At 45.2% G+C, this 23,397-nt stretch overlaps 1 protein-coding gene across 5 annotated transcripts in view; it reads right to left on the bottom strand.

Annotated features, from left to right (window-relative positions):
- LOC105894162 (cyclin-dependent kinase-like 5) overlaps positions 1–23,194 on the bottom strand; it is a 48,887-nt gene extending 25,693 nt beyond the window's left edge. For 3 of the 5 annotated variants that reach the window (XM_031575202.2, XM_031575204.2, XM_031575203.2), the window contains exons 1-3: positions 23,038–23,193; positions 16,253–16,478; positions 11,796–11,830 (exon numbers count right to left, since the gene is read on the bottom strand). In XM_031575202.2, the coding sequence (XP_031431062.1) occupies positions 11,796–11,830; positions 16,253–16,289 (72 nt within the window). In that variant the 5' untranslated portion in view covers positions 16,290–16,478; positions 23,038–23,193. Of the gene's footprint in view, positions 1–11,795; positions 11,831–16,252; positions 16,479–23,037 lie in introns of all 5 variants that reach the window. The other 2 variants (XM_012820638.3, XM_031575205.2) reach the window with 1 other exon arrangement.
- Positions 23,195–23,397: the final 203 nt, after the last annotated feature.

Below are 23,397 nucleotides of genomic sequence, written 5' to 3'. Positions count from 1 at the left end.
AGACATGAAAATGTAACATCAGAAAACAGGGCATGTGCCGTGTCTCTCGGAGCTCAGTTTCCTGTCAGAAGTTATTAGACAGGATTCAACTGCTCTAGGCCATTTGAGGGGATATACTGACAAGTGCCAGAAACAGAATTGACCTGTATGCTTCAGTGGTATTGGGGTTTTGCGAAATGTGATAGACTTTAGGCTTTGTACTCTCTAGTAAACAGCTGCATACGTATCACTGGGATTCAAGTGGTTAAAAAGTGTCCTTGATAGTTCCAGAAGACAAAGAATAGAGCAATTTCTTCAGATTGAAGGAGGTTAGGCTGTCTGTGTATTCAGCCCAATGACTGCACAGACCAGAGAACTAAAATTAAAACACATCTATCGGGGGACAGCTGATCTCACTCATTCTCTCTTTCTCTCTCTCCCTCTCATCCTCCCTTTAACTCCCTCTCTCTCTCCCTGTTATCGCCTTCTTTACAGGTCTTTGCAGAGAAGCGCTCCACTCAAGGTGACCCATTTAATGCGATGCCACACACAAGCCAGTTTTTTTCCCCCTCTCCTGTCCCAGTTTCTGCTCATTTTGACGAGAAGAAGGAAAGAAAAAAAAAGCGTTGCCTCCAAAAGTGGGTGGAACGATTTTTCATCATTAGAGTTCTACAGCGCCGTGCCAACATGTGAACCGCATCACAACTTCACGTCATCCCACTGTTGCAAACATTACAAAAACGGCGTCTCTTTAAATCTATTTTCTATGACGTTGGCAGACTTTTGTGTTGATGAGAAGGGGCAGGTGGGGCGAGCAGCAGCTTTTGTCTCGGCACGTGTTTGACTTTAAGTCACACGCAGGCTCAGTTCAGTCATAACCGAACTACCCGGGTGAGTACAAACACTTACGCTTTGCCAGGCTGGGTGGCACTGAGCTGGTCGGCCACTGCGCAATCAACACGTTCAGGAGCTCTCTGCGGGATTCCTTTCCATCTCGGATTCCCATGAGAAAAGCTTGAACCGCAGAGTGACAGTTGCGTGGTTACAGTAGCATGAAGACAATGACGAGAATCCAGATTCATAACCGATCTGAGCGCTGTCTTGCCACATGGCTGCTCTGACACGTAATGAGTGTCGCACATGCATGCTGACTGACGACACATCCCATTTGTGCTGGTCCGATGACACGGCTCCATAGCTGCATAATGAGCTGATTGATATGCTGCTACAGCGCGCACCGCTTTCACAAGATTGACAGAAGCCGTGATCGACGTGACAGTGACCTTGGCTGGGGGATTTATAAACAGGCCTCCCAACGCAGGGCAACTTGGCAAGGCCGAGGCAGGGGTTGCTCGATAAAGGAAGCCATTACTGGCATAATTGCTTTTGTTCTCGCTCATTCCATGTGGAGGACCCTCTAGGTGCCTCGTTGTAGCGGCCCTGTCTGATTGTGGACGCCAGCTCTTGATTTCCACAAGGGTGTCTCCTTTTCCCTTTCTCGGCGCGAGCGCAAACACTGTGGCTAAGCAAATGTTTAAACTTCACTCTGGGCTTTCGTTAGTGACTTTTTCTGAAAAGCCCGGGAATGACAAAGCTTAAAATAACCGGCCTTCCTTAAAACCTTGACCTTAATTACTAGACTGAGAGAAGGAGTCAGGCGGCACACTGAGGGGAACATGAGAGGCGGAACCCTTTTGATGCCCAGCGGAAGGTGAGGGCTTGCGGGGAGGATAATGTGGTCTTGCCTTTGACTTTAGTGGCTTTGTTTGTAAGCCTCACCTCTGCCAGTCTCTCTTGCCATACCCTGTCCCTGTATCCGCTGCTAGCTCGCTGCTAATCTCACAGGAGCTGAATACTGCAGGGTAATAACAGGGTGACCCCAAAACTGGGCCACACTCTTACCTGCCGACAGTGCTCTCGATTGGGCGGACATGCAAAGCACGACGCACTCGTATCGAAATGGAGGCTTTAGTTAAGCTGTGTCTGAGAGTGTGTGTGTGTGTGTGTGTGTGTGTGTGTGTGTGTCTGACTGGGTCACTTTCTTCCTCTCTCCCTCTTCCTTCTTCAATTCAAATCTCCTCTCCGATCAAATCTTCCAACCCACTATCTCCTCTCCTCTCTCACACCCTCAGAGAAAAAAAGTGATGCAATCTAAAACCCTTAAGGGTTCTTTGGCTTGCTTCAGCTTGTATCTTTGACCAACTTCTCAGCACTTAAGACCACTTCAGTAGATGTGAAAAGCACAAAGACCTAGCCTGACTCTGCCTGCCTATTGCTCCCAGCTCAGTATTCACTGGGATTAGAGTCTGGAACTGCTGTTCGCATGATGAATCGATGAGCCATTCTGAAGGGTCCTCCAATCAGTGATCAGCAGGGGTGGCTCAGTGCGATGACATTGAAATGCAGCATAGTTACAGCAATGGTGACAGTACTAGAACTAGATTGAGCGATACAAACAGTAGGAGCAATGCTAACAAACATCGAAGAATTGAAGCCAAAGCAAAAAGAATGTCTAATTATTATATAAAGTACAGTATAGCAATCTCATAGTGGTCAATGCCGATTGGTTAAAGGCTGGTCCAATGGTTTAAAAATGAACTGAAGTCTACGCCCATTAGGATGCAACGACTGGAAATAATCCCCAATGGAGTGAGGCTATTCACAAAGTGAATTTGGGTCTGACTATACCAGGATAACAAAACCTTCTCATCTTGTGAACAGATTGCTGATGTGGAAACGTTTCTATATTGACACTTCTAAGATTTTTAAGGAGAAACTGACATTGTCTTTTTTTGTCTCACTGCTCACTGAGGTCCAGGCAAACCTCCCTCACTGTGGGAGGAGACTGGACTGAGTCTCTGAGAAGTGCCGTGGCAGTGTAAGGTGAACAGCTGCCGCGTGTCTCGGCTCACATTTCGCCCGCTGTACCCACCGTTAGCCAGACACACACGTGGCACAGGCAGCAGGTGCCTTACACACCAGAAAAAACATATGATCAGGGGCAGGTGGGTAGATGACGGGAGCTTACCAGAACATTTCCAGGGCTCCTGGTCCCCCAAGGGCCTATAGGAGTTGGCCAGCTCAGAGTACATTTCCAATGACAAGAGGTGCACCACTGGTCTGCAAACTAGATGCTGCTAACTTGCAACACCCTGATAGAACCACTGTGACTGCAAGCGCTGTAGCCAAACTAGCTGGTAAAAACACTGAATAGTCAGATCAATGTTTTTACAATTGTGACTGCCATAATGTTTAAACAAACATGCTTCTTTTCTGTGTTTTCTGCGGTTTAACAGGAAGAACTGTTTGTTAGGAATGCTAAAGCTTTACTCACCAGGAGCACAAACTGTGGTATCTTTGGTTCAAAGTGTTGGCTCAATAAAGACATGCAAATGTCCCCACGTTCAACTAACATTGTCACTGACTGCGAGGGAAGACACGAAGTCTCCTGAGGTCACGTCTTTATGACCCCGTGTTCTGCGATAATAGTCACTGAAATTAGCTCCGCAACACTCCATGCTGAGCACACACGCACACAATTATGCAAAGAGTGTCGGTGTCTCTCCATCTCAGCGTGAGAGTGCGACTAAAAGCGCATCCTCCCGTCCCTCCAACAGTGGGTAATCCTTCATTACCTCAGATCACGGGTAAACAGAGCAATATTTGTCTACCTTTACACTGCAAAAGAAAGAAAAAAAAAAAAAAAAAACAATAAACAAGAACAACGTGGAAGTGTGATTTGTGCTTTATCGTGTTGTTTTTTGCTGCTTTGATTTACTGCCATTTTTGGTTGCTGGCAGGAGTGCAGTCTCAGCACTTCCTGTGACATAACACAGCTGCCGTAAATCAAATGAAAGAGGCGGCGATGAAGGCTGAGCCAGCCACATCAGAGGACTAACGGAGTGGCGTATCTACACCAGTGCAAAATCACCATATTAAAGGCAAACACAGAGACTGGGGAGTTGAGTCTTGAAAGAAAAAAAAGGAGAAAATTGGAGGGTCGAAAGACATTTTTAGAACAGTGTTGTCTAATCTTCATGAAGAAACCCTCCCTGCTTTCATAATCCTTGGCGAAAAAAAGCAGTCTCTCCCCCCTTAGAGAGAGACAGTGTCTGTGATGTGTAGATGTTTCTGTCTTTGCCAGGTAGGACTCTCACCTGTAAACTGGTTTTAGCATAATATGCCACAGTGCCAAAAGGAGTTTGACTTGGTAATGACTTGGTCCTTACCTATATTATGACCAAAAGTGGCCATAAAGTCCAGTTTTGGACCTTTTGTGAACCTTCAATATACAGACAGACACACACACACACACACACACAACAGGAAGGGCAGTCTGGTGTGTACATTTTGCTAGCTCTCATTCACACGGCCTTCGCTTGCGGTGTTATCAGGTTGAGCCCATTTGACGTGGCAAGCAAGGCCCTTTCGTCGTGCTCAGGGGACCCATTTCCAATCTTCTCTGAGCAAACAAACGCTATGTGCCATTAACCGCCCAGGCACTCTTGTCCCGCACAGCACAGACAACACTAAAATAGGCGACACTGACGGGAAAGCAAAATATACTTTACTCTTCCAGGTGGTGTCAGTGTCTTATAAGTCGCCCATTCATGTGCAAATTTTCTGAGAGAGAGGTGCCCTGCCTCTTGGAGAACACTGAAGTACCTTGTTTGCCATTTTATATTGTAATTACATGCTTCAGACTGGAAAAACAAGGTCTTTCAAGGCTTTGGTGACGGGCTGTGACACGTTTGCACACATACTTATGACAACATGAAGCCTGCAATCAGTGTGACAAAGCAACAGGCGCCATGGATGTTGTGTACAAACACCAAGGGTTGTTCCATAGGCAACAACTTAGACTAATTTTAATAGTAAACAGCTCCAAATTAGGCCCGGAGAGCAAGTCATTTTTTCAGGTTTATTTTGCAATTAAAACACAGTTTGGTGGCATAAAAACACAATGGAGGCATACACCGTACTTTTTTATCAGTAATTGTGAATGTCCAGGAGTAACGTCTCCTGCAATCTGCAAAAATGGCAGCTGTGTACGTTTACTGCATGTCACAGTGTAAGAGAGAAAACTTTGTGCTCCATGTCAAACTGCTTGTTGATATAACATTCACTCCCTGTCAAATTATTCTGTCAAGAAATGCCTAACAAATGACTGGGACAGAGTTGTGATGACAGGAGGACAGCTTGTGTCATCCATGCTACAGGCTTTGTAGGCGTGGGACATAGCTGTGGCCACACCGTGTGATCCTCCGCTCCAAACATTAAGACGGCCTCAGATCTGACTTGAGTCACAAGCTAAACTGCACGTGTCACTTTTAAACCAAATGAACCAAGATTTCATCACCATCAGTTGATGGTCTGCAGAAACCACACCACTCTCTCACAAACTCACCTACACCCAGTGTCCAAACACCAAACTCACCAACACCCAATGTCCTAACTGACATCATTCTCTCTAAAAATACAAATGATTCAATCCTCATAGATAATGCATCACAGTTTGCTTTGAAAAAAATATGCAAATGTCTACTAAGTTAAATATTGTCACAATGTAAAATCAACTTTTAATGCCACAATCCCTAAATAAGCACACAACACAACACTATTGTCTACACAATACAACTGTCTGTGAAATCAAGACTACACTACTGTCTTGCACTGAAAGCCAGTCTTGTTATTTATCGAATGGTAATTTTCTCATCATAAGGTACTAAACACAGGAGGCATTATGCTCTGTAAGAGTTTATTTCCATTGATCAGGGCCTTTTGTAGCTGAATCTTGTCAGCACTAATGCTGAAAGAAAGTGGCAGAGGCCTTTAGTCAGTATAGATTAAAATAATACAAGCTTTTGACACAGCATGAAGCATCACATTAATTTCACAAAGTAAAAAATAGATTTGATGCCCTGTTATTAATCAAGTGTTATTCTGCGTGGAAGGAAAAAGGGGATGGGGCAAGTACTTGTCAAAGGCTGTAAGAAAATGACAAAAGCAGAAGAAAATAAATATTACTTCCTCCCTGCCATGTTTTATAGTGTCTGACATAAACAGCTTTTTCGCATATGTGACATATTCATTATTTATGTCCCTCACTCTGCATTGCAAAACAAACGCGTTCACAGGGCATAACTCAGAGAGTGCTCCAGAACATTCAATAAACAGGAACTCAGAGGTTTATTCTGAGTCTGGGGTTGACCCCATTTCCTCACAGCACTATTAGAACATTCTGGGGAGAGGCAAAAGATGCTACAAATGGGGTGGGGGGGGGGGGGGGGGGGGGGGGGGGGGTGGAGTGAAATTACTGTGCAAGGTTCAAGTATGTGCTTGTATTGGCTGGGTTGACAAATCAACACATAAAAAGAGTGTGTGTGTGGTGAACTTCGCCAGAAAGAGGAATCTACACAGTGCAATCATATGCGTACACACCCCCCCCCACACACACACACAGGCACCTTTTCCTCATCTTTTCATGTTCATGTGCAAAGCCATTCCTGGAATTCTCATTCTACACAGCCATTGTCTGCGGTCCTACAGGGAGACTTTCTCTCATCCCTACAGCAGAGAGGCTCTGATTGATCCCCTCCCCCCTCCATCCCTCCCTCCCTTCCAACGGCTCGTCATTCCAACCTCCATCCTATCCTATCTCATCTCCAGCAATTAGCCAGGCAGGCAGGCAGCGGCTCCCTTTCCAGTGTGCAAGCATGGTGGCGGCTGTGCAGCACTGGGCGCCTGTGCCACGGGTCATCTGGGATCCTTTGTGGGACATAATTAGCTTCTCCCTTCACGCGGCATCTGCTGCGCATGGCCGCCACGCCCACTTCTCTCCGCTCAATTAAGAGACGGAACACCAGGCTCAGGCTGGCGTGGGCATGCACGCGGCATCTACTGGGCATGGCAGAGCGATGCCACACACACACACACACACACATACGTACATATTACCAAGGATCAAAACACGCTGCTGCACGAGCACCTGAGCTTCGGGACAGAGCCGCATCGATCACCGCGTGGCGGTGAAACGTCCCTCGCTAACGTAGTTGAGTTTGCCATCGCCGACATTCAACACTAAAGTCAGTCAGAGGGAACAAAAACAATCGCACGGCCATCAGGAGCACGGAGCTCAGCCTCACACAGGATCACACAGGATGGCACCACAGCTGATGTGAGAATTAGAGAGGAGGCTCTGGATGAATGAATGCCATGCCAGGCGTGCTCTCCACAGTCGGCCTGGTGCTGTTCTGGGGGCAGCGGCACGGCAGAGGAGTCTGGGCGGAGCGGGGGCGGCTTTGATGCGGAGGTGGCCTTCGTCCGGCTGGCTGCCAGAGCCCCCCTCTCTGTGTGTGCCCTCGGAGGACTCGGAGGAAGAGGAGGAGGAGGAGGAGGAAGAAGATGCACAGCCTGGCTCGAGGTGTTACCAGCCACACCTCACTCATACAGCAGCAGCAGTGGCAGCAGGAGAGCTGACACCTCAACCCCCCCCTCCCTCGTTCTCTCTCTCACTCTCTCACTTCTTTTCCTTCCTCCCTGTCACACTGAAGTCTCCGTCTCTCTTTCTCTCCCTCTCTCTCCCTCTCTCTCTTTCTCGTTCAGCCCTTACTATTGTACAGAAGAAAACAATGCTATGAGTCATGTATGCAGACAGAAATGTACCTAATGTCTGGCCATACGGTGCACACACCCACACACACACACACACACACACACACACACACACACACACACACACAAAAATACAGCAAATGTCAGCAAACAACTGTGCAATATAGTCTTGGAAGACGCAGAGCGGCGCGAACAACACATGACAGAGAAACGTGTCAGTTTCGACATGTGTTAACCACGGGGCTATAAATAAAGGCTAAAAGTATGCTGAAGTGCAGCCTGCTTTTGTGTGGTGATAATCAGGGGCCTAATCATAGCGCCACAGCGGCTGGAGCTCTAATGGAGAGCCCGGCGTGTGCAGCTGCTTTTGGAGATGGCTTCGGATCAATCAGAGTGTGAATTATAAAGCACAGTAATTACAGGCTGGGGATGCAGACTACAGCAGGGCCCCCCCACACCACACCACACCACACAACACCATACCGCTCCCCCCCCTCTCATTCATCTGAGTACCCAGTTCACACAGAACACTGACTCTCATATAGTCTCTACATGATACACACATACACACACACACACACAGAAAGAGAGAGAGAGAGAGAGAGATAATTCTCACTGTGTCCACATGACACACACACACACTCAAACATACTAAATAACAGCATTCTCATTTCACACACAGTGCACTGTGCAGCTGAGCCCGTAGAAACACAATATCACACACTGGTCAACCACTTACAACTATGCCATATTAAATGCGAAAGAGGATGTAAGCACCACAGGGACCTCTACTAGTGTAGTACATTTGTTTTATGAAGAACCAATCTGTGAGCCTTAAATGTCTGCAATAAGATCGGCACTATTGATTACCAGACTGAATGGAACCCATAGCGCAAGCTTCATTAAGCTCTCTGGCAAAGTAAGAGGCTGGGCACACAGAAGTAGGGCACTGGTGACCTATCTATAGGATTCTATTTCTATGGTTGTACCTGTATGTATCTGCATTAGGAGTAGTCTGCATGTCCTTCAGTTCTGCTGGAAAGTCAAGTGAGAATGCCTACAACCACCATATTTGACTGTAACCAGCAAAACCCTGCACATTTTTAATGACAACATAAAACAACATATGTGCTGACAATCATGGCAACAACATTGCTGATACAGCCAAGACGCAAAAGATATTTGCTAAGCATTTTTTTCTTTTACTTTTCCTCTCTTTTTTTGATTCAACAAAGAACATTGAATGTGACCTTTCGCTGATGCTATTATCATAATAATATCTTGGGGGAAAAGTGAGCTAGTCTTTGGAGGGATATGCTACATCATTATTTACTTCAGATCGCTCTCAAGGCAGGGAACAGTGCTCCATTAAAAAGGGCCGACAAAAGGGACCGGAGTATTAAATATAGAATGATTTCTTCCTGTTGTCTACAAGATACCACAGACCCTTAGTCTGGAGATTTGCACTGTACCATGACTAGTCACTCTTTACGGCTTTACCCTAAGTAACAAAAACAGCCTGTTTTTTTTCTTTCCAGGCCATGCAGATGCACATAAACAGGCACATAAAATTCAGTGGAAAATCCTACCGCTCAGCCTAATATCCGGGGACATTTGTGTTACAAACAACAGCATTCTACTTTGCCAAGGGCCTGTTTACACACGTTTTCTTCAGTCATGGGAGACTTTCAGTGATTATATTTCATCAACAGTTTTGCTGGTTTGCTATGGATGAACTTGCTGTGGATGAACAAACTGGCTTGCTATGGATGGCCGACTTACGATCTGATCTTAGCCGAGTATATAACTATGTGTAACTAGTCACAGTTTATGTCCAACTACGACTTTTAGTAGACTAAAGAAACTACGTTTGAAGTCAACACTATAGAAACACCCTTATCATGAAGGGCCTGAAGTATTCAATGTCAACAGTGCTCCATTCAACAGAGCCACGCAAAACACACACAATGGCCCTGCACATGGCACATCTACACGTCGCCAATTCATACGCAGTCCCTTACCAACAGGGAGACACAGTTGATTATCTCAATGTCTTTCAAGAGTAAACGACACTGACAAAGTGGCAGCGTCCGCTGGGCCTTTGCCTCGGCTCGCACCAGATTTAGTCACCCTGCCGCCCTTCGGCCAAAGGGACTCAATGGAAACAGGTCGATGGATGATTTTACGGCATCAACAAACACAGCAGGAGCGGTTTGTCAGTTTGAGAGTCATGACCCACCAATCAAACTTATTGACATCCGTTTTGAGTTTTTCTCCCTGGCCGATCAATAAACTGAATGGTTGATGTCGGCCTGCCATTGGAGGCAGGTGAAGGACACGAGAGAGAGACGCTCAGCCGCCGCTTCCTGGAGTAGTTTGGTTTGCTCGCTTGACCTGTGAGTAACCTTAACTTTCACACAGAGCTGGCACTGTGCGACGCCTTGGTGTCTTGGGGATGAGAGCCATCCTATGGCGATAGGACAGAGTGACGCACACGCCACAGGCGGGCACCGTAGTCTCTTCTCTACAGCCAGCGTGGCGAGCGGGGAGGTGGTGGAATGCGCACTGGTCTTGCCCTGAAATAGAGTGACCATCTGCCCTGGTCTGCAGGAGAGGACTGACAGGGGGGATGGAGGGAGGGAGGGAGGGGGGGGGGCTTTGTCAGGAGTCACGTCTGGCGATGTGGCGGATTCTAAATAAATCTTTCAGCGCGTGGCCGTCCTTCAAGTTTGGAGAGAGACAGAGAGAGAGAGAGGAAGGGGGTGGAGAAATGAGTGGGCAGCTCACCCATCAGCACAAAAATGGCTCTGCAGGAGCCGGATCTGTGCATGTCAGAGACCTGCGCGCGTCAGATCCCTGCATTGTATTCTTAAGCCTCGAGGGCTTTGTGGGACAGGTTACCTGTCAATCGTAGCCTTAACACATATAAGCTAGAATGGAATGAGTCAGTGAAAATACATTTCCCTTTACACTACAGTTCAACATGGCACGTCATAAAGGCCTTGTACTGTTTCCCCGGTGATGACAATGGGCCCTGTTTATGTTGGCTTCCACAGTGGAACCCAACAGAGATGGAGGCGAATTCTGGCCTCACATTCACATGAACATCTGCTGTATCCATGTTCTCCTCTTGCATGCAATATGTCACTTTCACATGGCCTGCTATGCTTGAGGGGAGATAAGAGTGAGACTCAGCAATGCAACAACAAGGTTTCACATTATGTTTAGTAAATGATATAATGAATAAATGAAGCAACCAAAAACAGAAATTTGCTATTTTGGTCCGTTCCTCAAAGCGCTTATCTTGTTACGTATGATACGCTGACTACGTCTAGGTTGAACACAATCATGTTTTCTGTCCTCTCGGGTTTTCGGTGACAAGCCACAGCAGACAAACCAGGATTTTCAGATTGTCCATCACGAGCCAAAAAACAGACATCACACTTCTTAAGGTGGATGAAAAAACCCAGCACGGCTCCATGGCGAAGACAGAAGACACCAATATCAAAGACTCAGATACACCAAACACACCCGCTGCGGAAAAAAAACGACGCGCATTTCCTTCTCTGTGACATCAGAGCGGTATAATTAAAAGCAAACAAACGAATGACTCAGCCATGTCTTAAACTCCCATCAGATGCCGAATCCAGCTTTAATTAATTGGGATCCTGGAGCATCATATTTACATGGCTGATAGATAGCTAAACCCCCCCCCCCCCTGGTCTAAATTCAGCCCTCACAGGATTAAGGAGCGCTTCTATCAGCAGAAATACAGGCGGGCCCGTCGCCCCTGGTAATCCAAATGCCCCCCATGCTTGTTTCACAGCATTGGCTTTGAAATTTAAAAGAGAACTTCCTCCGTCGAGTAAGTGAATGGGTGTTATATATACAAAACTCCAAATAGCTTAAACGTATTCAGTTAAGTACATATTCCACAGCATATAAGGTGATGCAAAGGTTATTCGTCGCATAGGATGAGGACATTACATAGGATAACGCATCCTCTTTTATGGCAATATTTACACACAGGCTCTCCTTACAATAATAGGTCTCCCTAACTTCTTCATTGATCAATGCAGTTTAGGTCTAAGTCCAAGCAAAAATCTTCACACAATGTTTATAACTGAAATATACATCACTATTAAATAAAAGACTGTTTTAGTCTTGTGCCTTTAAGGCAGGAAAAGGGTATATTTTCTTACCTTGTGTCGACACTTCAGGACTACACCATAGGCTCCTGAGGGGGGGAGAAATGTGCAAATAAATCCATCAGCAATCTTATCACACTTCCCATAATCATACTATATTTTCACTGCAAATGAGATGCCTTGTAAAATATGACAGAGGGCTGCTGTTCTCTTTCAACACCAAGGAGCGTGCAGCGTTTACAATGAGAAAGCTCAATTATTAACATGTCTGTTTTCGGGGGAGAAGGAAAGAGCACTTCACACGTTCATTGTTTTTTTTTTCCCCTCCTCATGTCATTTTGTGATATGGGAATGAATGGAGGCGCCGCGCCGCTGATTTGCACGTAGGAATAGTGTCACCTTCAGTGACAAATCTGACGTTAAGACAAACAGGAGGGCATTAACGGGGGATTTTTGTGAGCGCCGCCACCGCCGCCGCCGAGCCGTCTGTCCAGACGTGCTGGGGGAATACATATGAGCTGTCTCTGCCCCACTGCAATGACAGAGAGCCCTTGCGTTGGGGAATTCAGTGCTCTCTGGGTTCAGCCACTGATGTAAGCCTGACTAGGTGCATCAGTTGAATTCAATTGTACAAATACAAACATTCCTCAGGCTCTGAACCCTCTGAAGGTTCAATTGAGATTCTTGTTGCATCCATGAAGGATGAAGGAAGGAAACTGTGTTTTGAGGACATGACAACTGCTGCTCTGTTTTGAAATCAGCCAACTACATGTATAGCCTCTCTAGCTATATGACAGTGTTCATTTTTGCTGTTTTGCGGCGTTAAGTTCACAAATCCACGTTGTGCAAGTTAAACCTTGCTATTAGCTTAAACTGCTGTTGAGGTAAATTAATGATGACAAATGGACATGGGACCTCATTAGCTTGTCAATCAAACACCTATGCAAGCAAATACGAGTCATGTCAATTAACGCGTCAGTCAGTAATTGCTTTTTTTATAGGTTGCGGAAACAAATCAATAGCCTAGACGTGCTTAATGGCATATAAATGCTGTCAAATGGCGGTTTGACACACGAGTCTAGTGAGGATCAGCTTAAGCCTGGGCGCTAACTCAGTCAAGTGCGAAATAAAACTTGAATGTTGGAGCGTGTGTGTGGGCTTGAACTGGGTGGCGGGGGCCCGTGAGTCTAACTGGGGCACTCAGCAGGCGATGGCAGGGTCTGCCGGCAGCACCGATAGCCGTCAGCTCTGGTGTGAAACTCTGTCCCCCCTGGGGACCCCGCCCCCCCCCGGCTTTCTGGAGAGCAGCCCATCCAAATGCCTCTCCAGAAAATATCAGCAAATCAGCGTCGAGCCTCCCAAGGCTCCGGAGATGGCCTCTCCAAATACCCCAGGGGTGTTTGGGCCAGAGAGAGAGTTTTGTGTATATGGGTGGGGTGGAGGGGTAGAGATTCACAGTGGTGAATTTGAAGGAAATTTCCAAGTCGTGGGTATGCAAACTTAGCATCAGATATAAGTATGGTATGTAGTCAAAGAAATACCCCATCAATCTCATCATTCTCATCAAAGGACAATTCATCAAAAGAGATTTGACTGTGAGGTGGCGTGTAGTGTGGGGACATGTCCCTTAATCTAAATGCTTAAGCACAGAGTATAGGCTCCATGCTTCTGTGAGCTCTCATTCCTTGGGCTCATCCATACTTCAGAGGGTACTGTAAGATATGCACAATGATCTTAACTTCGTCTCTTAAGAGTGAGATCATTCCAGAATGTTCTAAACATGCATGGGAATGAGGTCACGTGTGTGTAATAGCGCTGCAGGTCTACAGGTACAGACTGATTTTCTAATGTGCGCTCAAGGGGACATTTTGAACTAACTCAACCTGATGGGCAATGTTCACTCCACAGTAAAAGACAACACAGGCAAATCAGACAGGTACTATATTATTCTTTCCACAGAAGAACGTTCTCTCATTAGACCATGTACAAGAACATGAGCATTGTCGTGACATTGTAAGATTTAATGTAATGAAATGACACCACGATGAATGAGAAGCGTGTCATCCTAGATTGGATGGATCCATGGATGTTTTAGTAACAGCTTAATTCAATAAGTCAATTAGTAACACAATACAGAAAATACATTTTATCAGTGGAATAAAACCTCAAAGAGGAGAGGGTGAATGTGCTCTCTCTCTCTCCTCCTAACTGCCTTTCTCCCTGCCCCAAATAATGAAATGCTGCTCAGAGAGTATGTTATTAAAGTTGCACACCGCCCTTGCCTGCACACTGCTCCTCCATCATGCTCCAGTTGGAGATTTTCTCTCGACTCCAACCAACCCAAATAATTGATTGACCCTAGCCTGGGCCACAAACCCAACTAGCCATCACGTCCCACAAGTGGAGCACTGAGACACAAATGCACACACAAGTACACACACAGAAAAACTCACATGCAAATAGAAAAACTCTCTCACACACACACACACACATGGCCCCACACAGAAAAAAAAATTATATACACACACACACGTACACCCATAAAAAACACCTACAAACACCCACGGACACACTCACACACACACACACACAACAAGTGAACATGTTCTGCTATATGCCACCCTGTGTTTCATTGGATCGCTAATCCTCTAACCGACTCAATGCAGCATGAAAAAGCCCAATGATCATTTTGCAGTTAAATTGCATTAGGAGGGGGCACCAGAGCCATTAGCCGCACTGACTCAGAGCGCCGCCGTGGTCGGCCGGCCAACCGGCGGGAGAGGGCACGGATGGGAGGCGGCAGCTCAGGCGGAGGTGGCGAACTGGGGCTGGCGGGGTGGCCTGATTACCCCGTGGCTCTCTGCCACTTCAGTTCCTTCAATTAGTCACCGAGGAGTGGCGCACTCTCCAGCCCTGCAGGATATTTGGGTTTGAGTGACAGGCACAGATCTAACACCAGCCTGCCGCATACGCAAGGGTTGCCATCGTGTTCTTTTTGGCACTGAGCTGAGCTCGGGGAGAAGAGTAAATCATTTTACTGGCGCGTCTGTGCCCTTTTCTGCGCGGCGATATTTTCTGCTAGGCTGGGTTGAAGTATGTTTTTTTTTTGCCCTGCCAATAACCACACCCCCCTGGACCACTGTAGCCGGTGTGAATACAAAATGCTTGAAAGAATCGGCTCTGTCCTTGTCATTGCCTCTCCCATAGCTCAGGAAATGGAAATGACCAAGAAGGGGTGCGATTAGGGTGTTAGTGAGGCCAGTCATTTTGTACTCCATTTCAGTTGAGCACAGACACCCAAATGATCGGCACACAACGTTACACAAGCTGCATCAGCAGTGGGGAAGCCAAGAGGGCTTTCAGTGCACCTATAAATAATTTCCTGAGCAAACAGACAAAAACACAGGTTTATTAGTCATAGCCCAGAGGTATACGCTAAGAAAGAGTGAAACGAATGACATTGTGTTTCCATATGTTCTCTCGTTTGTGTGCTCGTGTGTGTGTGTGTGTTTTAGGGGTTTAGGGGACTCTGTGTGATGCAATTAGAGTGGATTGCTGCACTAGATTGGATATGCGTTACAAATTTTACTTGCATGTTTGCAGCGAATGCATAGCAGTGGTTTGCTTTCTGACACGGGAGGCAGACATCTCTTTAAAGTTAGGGACACGTCGTGCCTCTTAGCATCATCCAGGTAGCTGATTAGAATAAATACTGAGGGAAATGGCAGGGAAGCAGATAACGCCACGTGACAAGGCAGTGAACTGAAAGATGCTAATATGTGGTCAGCATGGTACCCAATGGAATATGAGTTTATGGCTGTATTCTGTATGGGTGTAACACACACACACACACACACACAGATATACACACACACACACACACACACACACACACACACACACACACACACACACACACACACACACACACACACACACACACACACACACACACACACATCCCAGGATCTTGCTGTAGGTAAAGCAAGACATGAGACTGTACCTGTTTTGAGCAACTTGCTGAACCAAGACTGTACTAAATCATGGTCAGTGTAATGGATAAAGTAATCTACTTATTCCAAATACAGGCAGCAAAAATAATCATAGAAGGGTTCCACAATACAATGGGGGGAGGGGGGGGGAGGCATGAGCCTTTCCCTATAACACTGGTGCTGGAGAACTAGGGAAGGTTAGATGAATTGAGGCATATAAATAGCATTATCCCCTGACATCTCCCTCTTCAGCCTCATGTAAAATGTAAAGACAGAAGTCATGCCAAAGGTGGGGGAAGAAGACGAGGCCAGTAATGCAGTGACATGGGAGTCTCAAAATCCACTAGCAGGTTTTGTTTGGCTATAAATACACACCTTCCCTTGACTTCCTCAACAGGTGACTTTCACAATGCCTGTGCCTGAAGATTTGATGAGCAGGCTGTCAATTCCTCTGAGCTTTCAAAAAAAAGATTCTCTGGACACTCTGGGTAAAAAAAATAATAATGAAGTAAAGCTTACCTTCACCCACGATTCCAAGCACTTCAAATTTATTCATCACATCACCGATGGCAGGAGACGTCCTCGAGAAAGGCAACAGGGGTGCAGGCTAGTCAGCAGGGAGAGAGAAGAGATGGAGCCTGGCTACAGCAGGTCATGGGGCGGCCCGACGCGGGGTCCTGGGAGCGATCCAGAGGGGGTGGGACATAGCACACGCCACATTCTCCCCACAGGCACACATCCCCTGCTGGATACAAAAACAGACAAAAACAAAAAACACACGCTCAAAACCTTTCTTGTGGGGAAACCAGGAAGTAAGCAGGTGAATTGTCCCAAGCTGAACTGGAAGGAAAACTCGCCAATCCATTTTCCTACACTGAATTGGATTGACTGCTTAGCTATTTGAAAGTCTGTTATGCATTGGTGTTCCCCAAAGCTCTGTCTTGGTGCCTCTGCATATTTTTACAGGGCCAAACATAATCTTTACTTCAGATAGCCACATATTCTCTTGTCATGACTAATGGTCGAACCACCAACACACTGTTCTTTTCACATTCTCTAACCAAATACACAACCAGTAAAATTGTCATATTCATGTGTAGAAGTGATGTATAGTGGTGCAAAAACGTAGACTTATAGAGCTCCTGTCTCTATACTGTCTCATAATATATTGAAATATGCATGAAAACATGCTTTTCAACCCCTAAAGGGTTCCTTCCACACATAACCAGCCACAAACAAGCTCATCCAGAGATGTGTCTGATATGACCTGCTACCCAATTCTTATCTCATCTCACAAAGAACACCTACAGACATCACGCTCCATCTTCACCTATCTGCCACCAAGCTTAAGGGGCTCAAGCTTAACTCTCCGAGACCATCATCTTCCTCCTCTTCTTCTCCCCATTTCCCTTGCAGCCATGGGGCTAGCGAATCAACATGCAAAAAAAAAGCCACGGCACTACAATGAACTCATGATGCTCGTAAACAAGCCCCAGTAGCGTGAAGACGCAGCTGCGTGTGATGGCTAACACTGTTGGGAAACACAGCTGATTGATGGAAGTCACCACCTGGAGCCCGCGGGGTGAACTGAGGACTCGAGCCGTACTACAGCTGGTACTATATGCACGTATGCAATGAGCGATCCATCAGAGCGTTTCTAACAGATCAGCCTAGATGGAAATAATACATGCAAGGATGTGTGATGTGTACATTTTTGAAAATGCTGCTTCCTTTGTTTAACTCCCCCTTTATCCATCTCTATCTCTCTCTCCCCCTCCCTCTCTATCTGTCCCTTGGTCTCTCCATCTCCATCTCTCTCTCCCCCTCCCTCTCTATCTGTCCCTTGGTCTCTCCATCTCTATCTCTCTCTCTCCCCCTCTCTATCTGTCCCTTGGTCTCTCCATCTCTATCTCTCTCCCTCTCTATCTGTCCCTTGGTCTCTCCATCTCTCTCTTTCTCTCTCTCTCTCTCCCTCTCTATCTGTCCCTTGTTCTCTCCATCTCTCTCTCCCTCTCTATCTGTCCCTTGTTCTCTCCATCTCTCTCTCTCTCCCTCTCTATCTGTCCCTCGGTCTCTCCTTCCCTATTTGCATTCTCTGCTGGAATCCAAACTGTTCCTGGCTCATTAACTGATTTTCCAGCAATCTGCAGAGAGCCTCACTGTGCTCACTAAAATACCACAGAATTCACAGAGTTGGTCTTCCCACTTCCAATACACATGGTGGGAAGTGTTTTTATGACTGGCAGTGTGTGTTTAGCTTTCCCCTTCAGAGAACATATGCAGCCAATGTCTGCCATCATGGCATCTGATAATAGGGACTTTGAAGAGAGAAAAACTGTCTTTCCTAGTCATCTTTCATCTTTTCCACTCCATTTGTGACACATGATCCAATGCAGTCTAATAGTTTCATTAAAAAAGACAATAAAACTAAGATCATGGCAAAAATGAATTTGTGCACGTGGGAATAATCTCAATTCAAATGATCAAATGTTATGTGATGTCTCAATATCATGTCATGCTTTTGATATTTCATAGCTATTATCATTACATTTTCTGTTTTGCACTTTTTCAAGGGAAATTGAGTATTTTTCTCCAGGCCAGATCTGAAACTCTATTTTAGAAATGGAGTTTTCTGATCGACAGCCCATAATGAGGGCTATAAGACCACTCAAGAGTGTGTTACTTATAGCATGGAATGGACAGAAAATATAACCCCTTTGCATAGCATTTGCTTCTTCTGTTCTGAGAAACTCCAAATGTGCAATACCACACACCTGTACTAGGTGCTCCACAAGAAACATCACTGAAAAAAGACGTCTCTTTTAAAAGTCTCTTTTAACAGTGCAACGAATAGAACAACACTCTGACTCTGCAAGGATGATCTTTAATATAGGGGCATTTGCACCCAAGATCTCCTGCGTACCAAATACGATGGCAGAAATCACCGTTAAGTTCCTTTTACAGAGTTGTCCTAATATTTACAGACTACGAAAACTGTGGAACATAATAAACTTCACAAAAAAAGTTACAATACAGCCATAATGTAAAGCCCACATACCATGCTGTGCAGAATATCAAACAGATCTGAACCGTATGGTCCTTTCTTCACTTTCTTCCCCAAGGCGAATGCTTCTGTATTATTGAAAAAGCGCAACATGTCTTGGAGTCAGACTGCCTACCAACAGCTTCGTGCCTTAGGGGGAAACTATTTATCTATGCACTGGCATTGTACATTTCTAACATGGCGAGCCATTATAGGTTTGAATATTCTGTAATACCATGAGGACAGATGGATGGCATTGTCCGTTGTATGTGTACTGTGTGATTCCACAACATCTTGGCGATGTAATCTGTAATAAGATATCAATAGTGAGGCGCGTGAGATCTTACATTGAATTCAGCAGATATTTGGTTTGCACTTACTGAAATGAACAACTGGGAGGATAATATGACTACACCCAGACAAGATGACTCATATCTTCTGTTACTGATTACAAAGCGATCGAAAATCGTATAATGTCTCTGGACACAGAACCATCAGCAAACAGATATGAGCAATAGGAGTGGCAAAAAAAAAGCAACCAGTGATTGTGAGCTGTGGAACTGTGGAGTTGTCAAGTTAATCAGGGTTGTCTCCAGCCGGGAGAAAAGCACTCAAGCATTTGAAAGAGGCAGGACATAGGTGGCTGAGAGGAGACCGTGGCAATCTGTTTTCTGCCACCCCCTGTTTAGGCTGACTGATGTGGTTGTCTCCCAAATGGACCTGTGCGAGCTGTCTGGAGACTCGGCGAGCTGCAGAGGCCTGGAGGCGAAAGCAGACGACGGCCACAGAAGAATGTGACTCGGACAGGGGCAGTAACTGACGGGAGGTCAGGCCAATGAGTACTGAGTGTGTACTGAACTAGTGAATGAGTACTGAAGAGGGCGGACCATACTGATCTACCAGGCCCAGTCAAGTCAATTGGTCACACGACCTTCAATGTGGAGGTGAGACTGGGATCAAAAGCTTTCTATCAAAGAGGGTTTCTATGGTGCCCCAGGCATAAAAACGACTTAGTTACTAACCAGTCCAATATTAACAGTTGGCCTAAGTAAGCTAACAAGCTAAAGCACACAAGTTTATGTGTTAAATGAGGTGTCAGCTGACGATCCTCATGCTACTGTGGAAATGCTTTCGCTTGTTTACTGACCGTCAGTCAGACATCAACAAATGAGGTAGGGCCTATTCCTACAGAGTCTCCTCCAACATGTGGCTTCTAATCTGTCAGAGTAAATAACATCTGCATGATGTGAGCAGGGGGAGAAATTGGTAGCAAATTGTCTAGCTGACAAACACATGCATCTTGATGAAGTGTGTGTGCTTGATGGCTATATTAATCTGAGCAGACACCGCAAAATTCTGCAACGAGGGAGAGCAATGGACACGGGCTCATCATGCAGCGTGGTGGAATGCCATTTGGATTACCTCCACAAAGAAAGAAAAAGCACCAGCCAATCGTGAATGTCCATTTCATTACTGAGCGAGTTTGTGCCGTCTCATTGAACCTCACAAGCAGCTATTTTCATGAATCCATTTTGTCCAGGCAGTTTACAGGCCAAACCAGATTAATTCTGCAAATTACTTTCTGCTATCAATTTGCAGAGAATGGGCCGTTGGCAACAAGGACACTTGATTGTATCTAATTGTTAAAAAGGATTCGGAGGACAATGACCAACTGTCGGGTGTAATTTGATTGCATACGTTCCAAGAAGGCATCCACATGAAAAGAGGTAAATCGAAAAACACGTTCTGTTCTGCATCAATAAAAGCCCACTTTGCAAGGTCAACATACAAGAGATTACTGTTTTGTACTAATGAGATGCATTTAGGATAATTGGTAGATGGCAGCTCATGGTTTGAATTCATCACCGAAACATTAAAGAACTTTCTGCCTGAGATATTCTTGAGTACAAATCATTAACGATCTTTAAATGCACTGGGCCAGCGCCATGACTTTGTGTACAATGTCAACAAACTGAACAAAAAGCCACTAGGCAGCAAAGGCAAACCTATGAGAGAATACACAGTCAGAGGGCCATTACCCAAAGTGAGTCATACAAAGACAGTTTGGGTTGTAATGTTGTTATCTTGTTTTATCCAGGCCAACACCCCCCCCCCCCCAAAAAAAGCACCACTCAGCTACAATAGTATTTTGAAGGAACACATGAAATTGGGTTGAGGCCACTCAAGTATTATTAACATTTTTAGAAGAAGACTAGTACTCCGCTTTCAACACACTTTTTAAAAATAACTCAGGAAGATTGTAATGAATACAGGAGCGCCCTGAACAGTGCAGTGAATCGTCATGATCGGCACGCTCTGCGTCAAACAACAGGATGAATCATGCGTGGTAATGGATTGAGTTGGTGGAATTCAGATTCTCACAGCAACAACACCTTGGCATTCTCATGCAAGTTAGGCATTTACTTTGACCGCTACGGGCTACTTAAAGACCTGCTTTTCAGAAACCCGAGAGAGAGGGAAAGAGAGAGAGAGAGAGAAAGAGAGAGAAAGAGAGAGACAGAGAGAGAGAGAGAGACAGAGAGAGAGAGAGAGAGAAGTGCAAACAGAACACGAGAAAACAAAGGCTTAGTTAATGATAAATGACCAGGTTCAGAGGAATGTCAAAGTGCTGTGCTTATATCATGGCCATTTTGATTTGGACTAGCTTAAAATGAATTGGATTCCGAAAGCCCTTCATTTGACAGCAATATTGACTCTGACTGGGATTTCCCAATGTTTTGGTCAAGGTGGGCTACTTCTCAAAATCTGCTCTTTGTCTGCTTGCAGTAAATGGGTAAACATGTCTTTATAACAAATCATGCCACAGATTCCTCATAGCAGAATTTCCACTGGATCATCAGAATAGCCTGTGAAAACAGTCCAACAGTTTAATATGATTTCACTGGGAGATCATTTTAAATCCTCACCTGCTTGTGTCAGTGATCATGGAATGCCAGTGGACATGTTAAATGCAGGACAACTGTTACCACCCCATGATTCTCAATAGTTTTGCAAAACACTTTGTCATTTCAAGCAATGATGGAGCAAATATTGGTGCAGTCCAAAATATCTTAATCTCCTGTGGATCAGTCCTCTTTCTTACATAACGGGACTCAGCACGAAGGAATGTGAACTGGTGATCTGGGAGGTGAAGAAGATATGGTGCCTTTATTTGAGCAGGTCCTAAAAGCATGTGGGCAAAATCTTGTCTGTAACTCTGGAGGGATGTTTTCCACTGTGTTGTAACACACTACACCCCCAGCACATTTGTGTCTGTAAGACAAGGCAAGGACCCTGTTGCTACTAGAGACAAATCCTCCTACTTCCCATCTCCTGAGCAACACTTGAACATACCACTTTAACTTAAACATGTCCATTGGGGCATGTAATACATGAGGGTGAATGCTGTGTTTCTCTGGCACCAAAAAGATGTTGTCCTCAACAATATTTTCATAGTCGACGCAATCTGCTCTGATGCGTAGGTGTTAGACAATTACTGACTGGAAAAATGTACTGAGGGGGAGAAACTTAGAGTAGACCAACGACGAATCATTCGGCTACCGTCCATAAACATCAACACCACAGTACATTACAAAATGTATAATCTCATACATACTGTTGTAAGAGCAAAAAAACTGACGAATACGCAGTGTTAATTATTTGTGGTTCTTACATGTTCCAGATCTGTGTCTGTATCGATGTGTGTGTGTGTGTGTGTGTGTGTGTGTGTGTATGTGTGTGTGTTTGGGGGGGGGGTATCTTTAACGAACCCGCTATGACAGGGAGGAATAGCCGGCTGTTTTAGGAAACCAGCTAATTAATGTAATTACACATTATCCTATCTTTTCACAGGTAGAGGCGTCACGAGAGAACTATAACTGCAGTTCTACGATTTGATAGCCCTATGCCAACTGTAGGCTACAGATGTGACTTCTGCGCACCGCATTCATTTGGGGAACAGTTAACCATCCCTGTTATCACTCGCTGGCAACTAAAAATGAACGTAAATGTTATCCATCAAAACCTTCCCGATAGATGTTAGTTGACTATTACAAACTATTGTTCCAGTTAAACAACGAGTGGAAGGTTAAGATAAACGTTGTTGCCTTAATACGCTATCCTAGCCTGGTTAGTTCTGCAACTGTTCACGATATTCTGATCGAAATTAAAATGTGGAGTTTCGCAAGTCTGATCATGACGCAATTACCCAGCATAACAACAACTGAATGAACCTCACAGTAAAACAAATATTGGTACTTACTTAAATGTTGCTAATTAATAAACTGCACCCACTCGCATCCTCTGCTGATATTTTCATTGCAGCGGCAACAGTAACCAAATCCCTCAGTTGACAACCTACCACAGCGAATAGCAACCATTTTGACTGACGTAACAGTATCCAATCAAAATGTTTCCAAGGATATTATGCAAACATCCTTGTTCAGCGTAGCCAATAAAAACAGGGGAAAGTCAAAGTATTCTGGGGGTGTTTCATAAAGGCGGGGCTATCCAATTTCTCAAATGTTGATACATCATAGAAGTTCACTTAGCTGTGCAGAAATGCAAGTAAACTGTAGACCTTATGCCATGACTGTAAAAGCAATTTCACTCTAATCACTAG

Source organism: Clupea harengus, chromosome 10, assembly GCF_900700415.2.
Source record: "Clupea harengus chromosome 10, Ch_v2.0.2, whole genome shotgun sequence".
NCBI lineage: Eukaryota > Metazoa > Chordata > Actinopteri > Clupeiformes > Clupeidae > Clupea > Clupea harengus.
The sequence above is the reverse complement of the archived record's forward strand: the minus strand, read 5'-3'. Positions and strand labels throughout refer to the sequence as shown.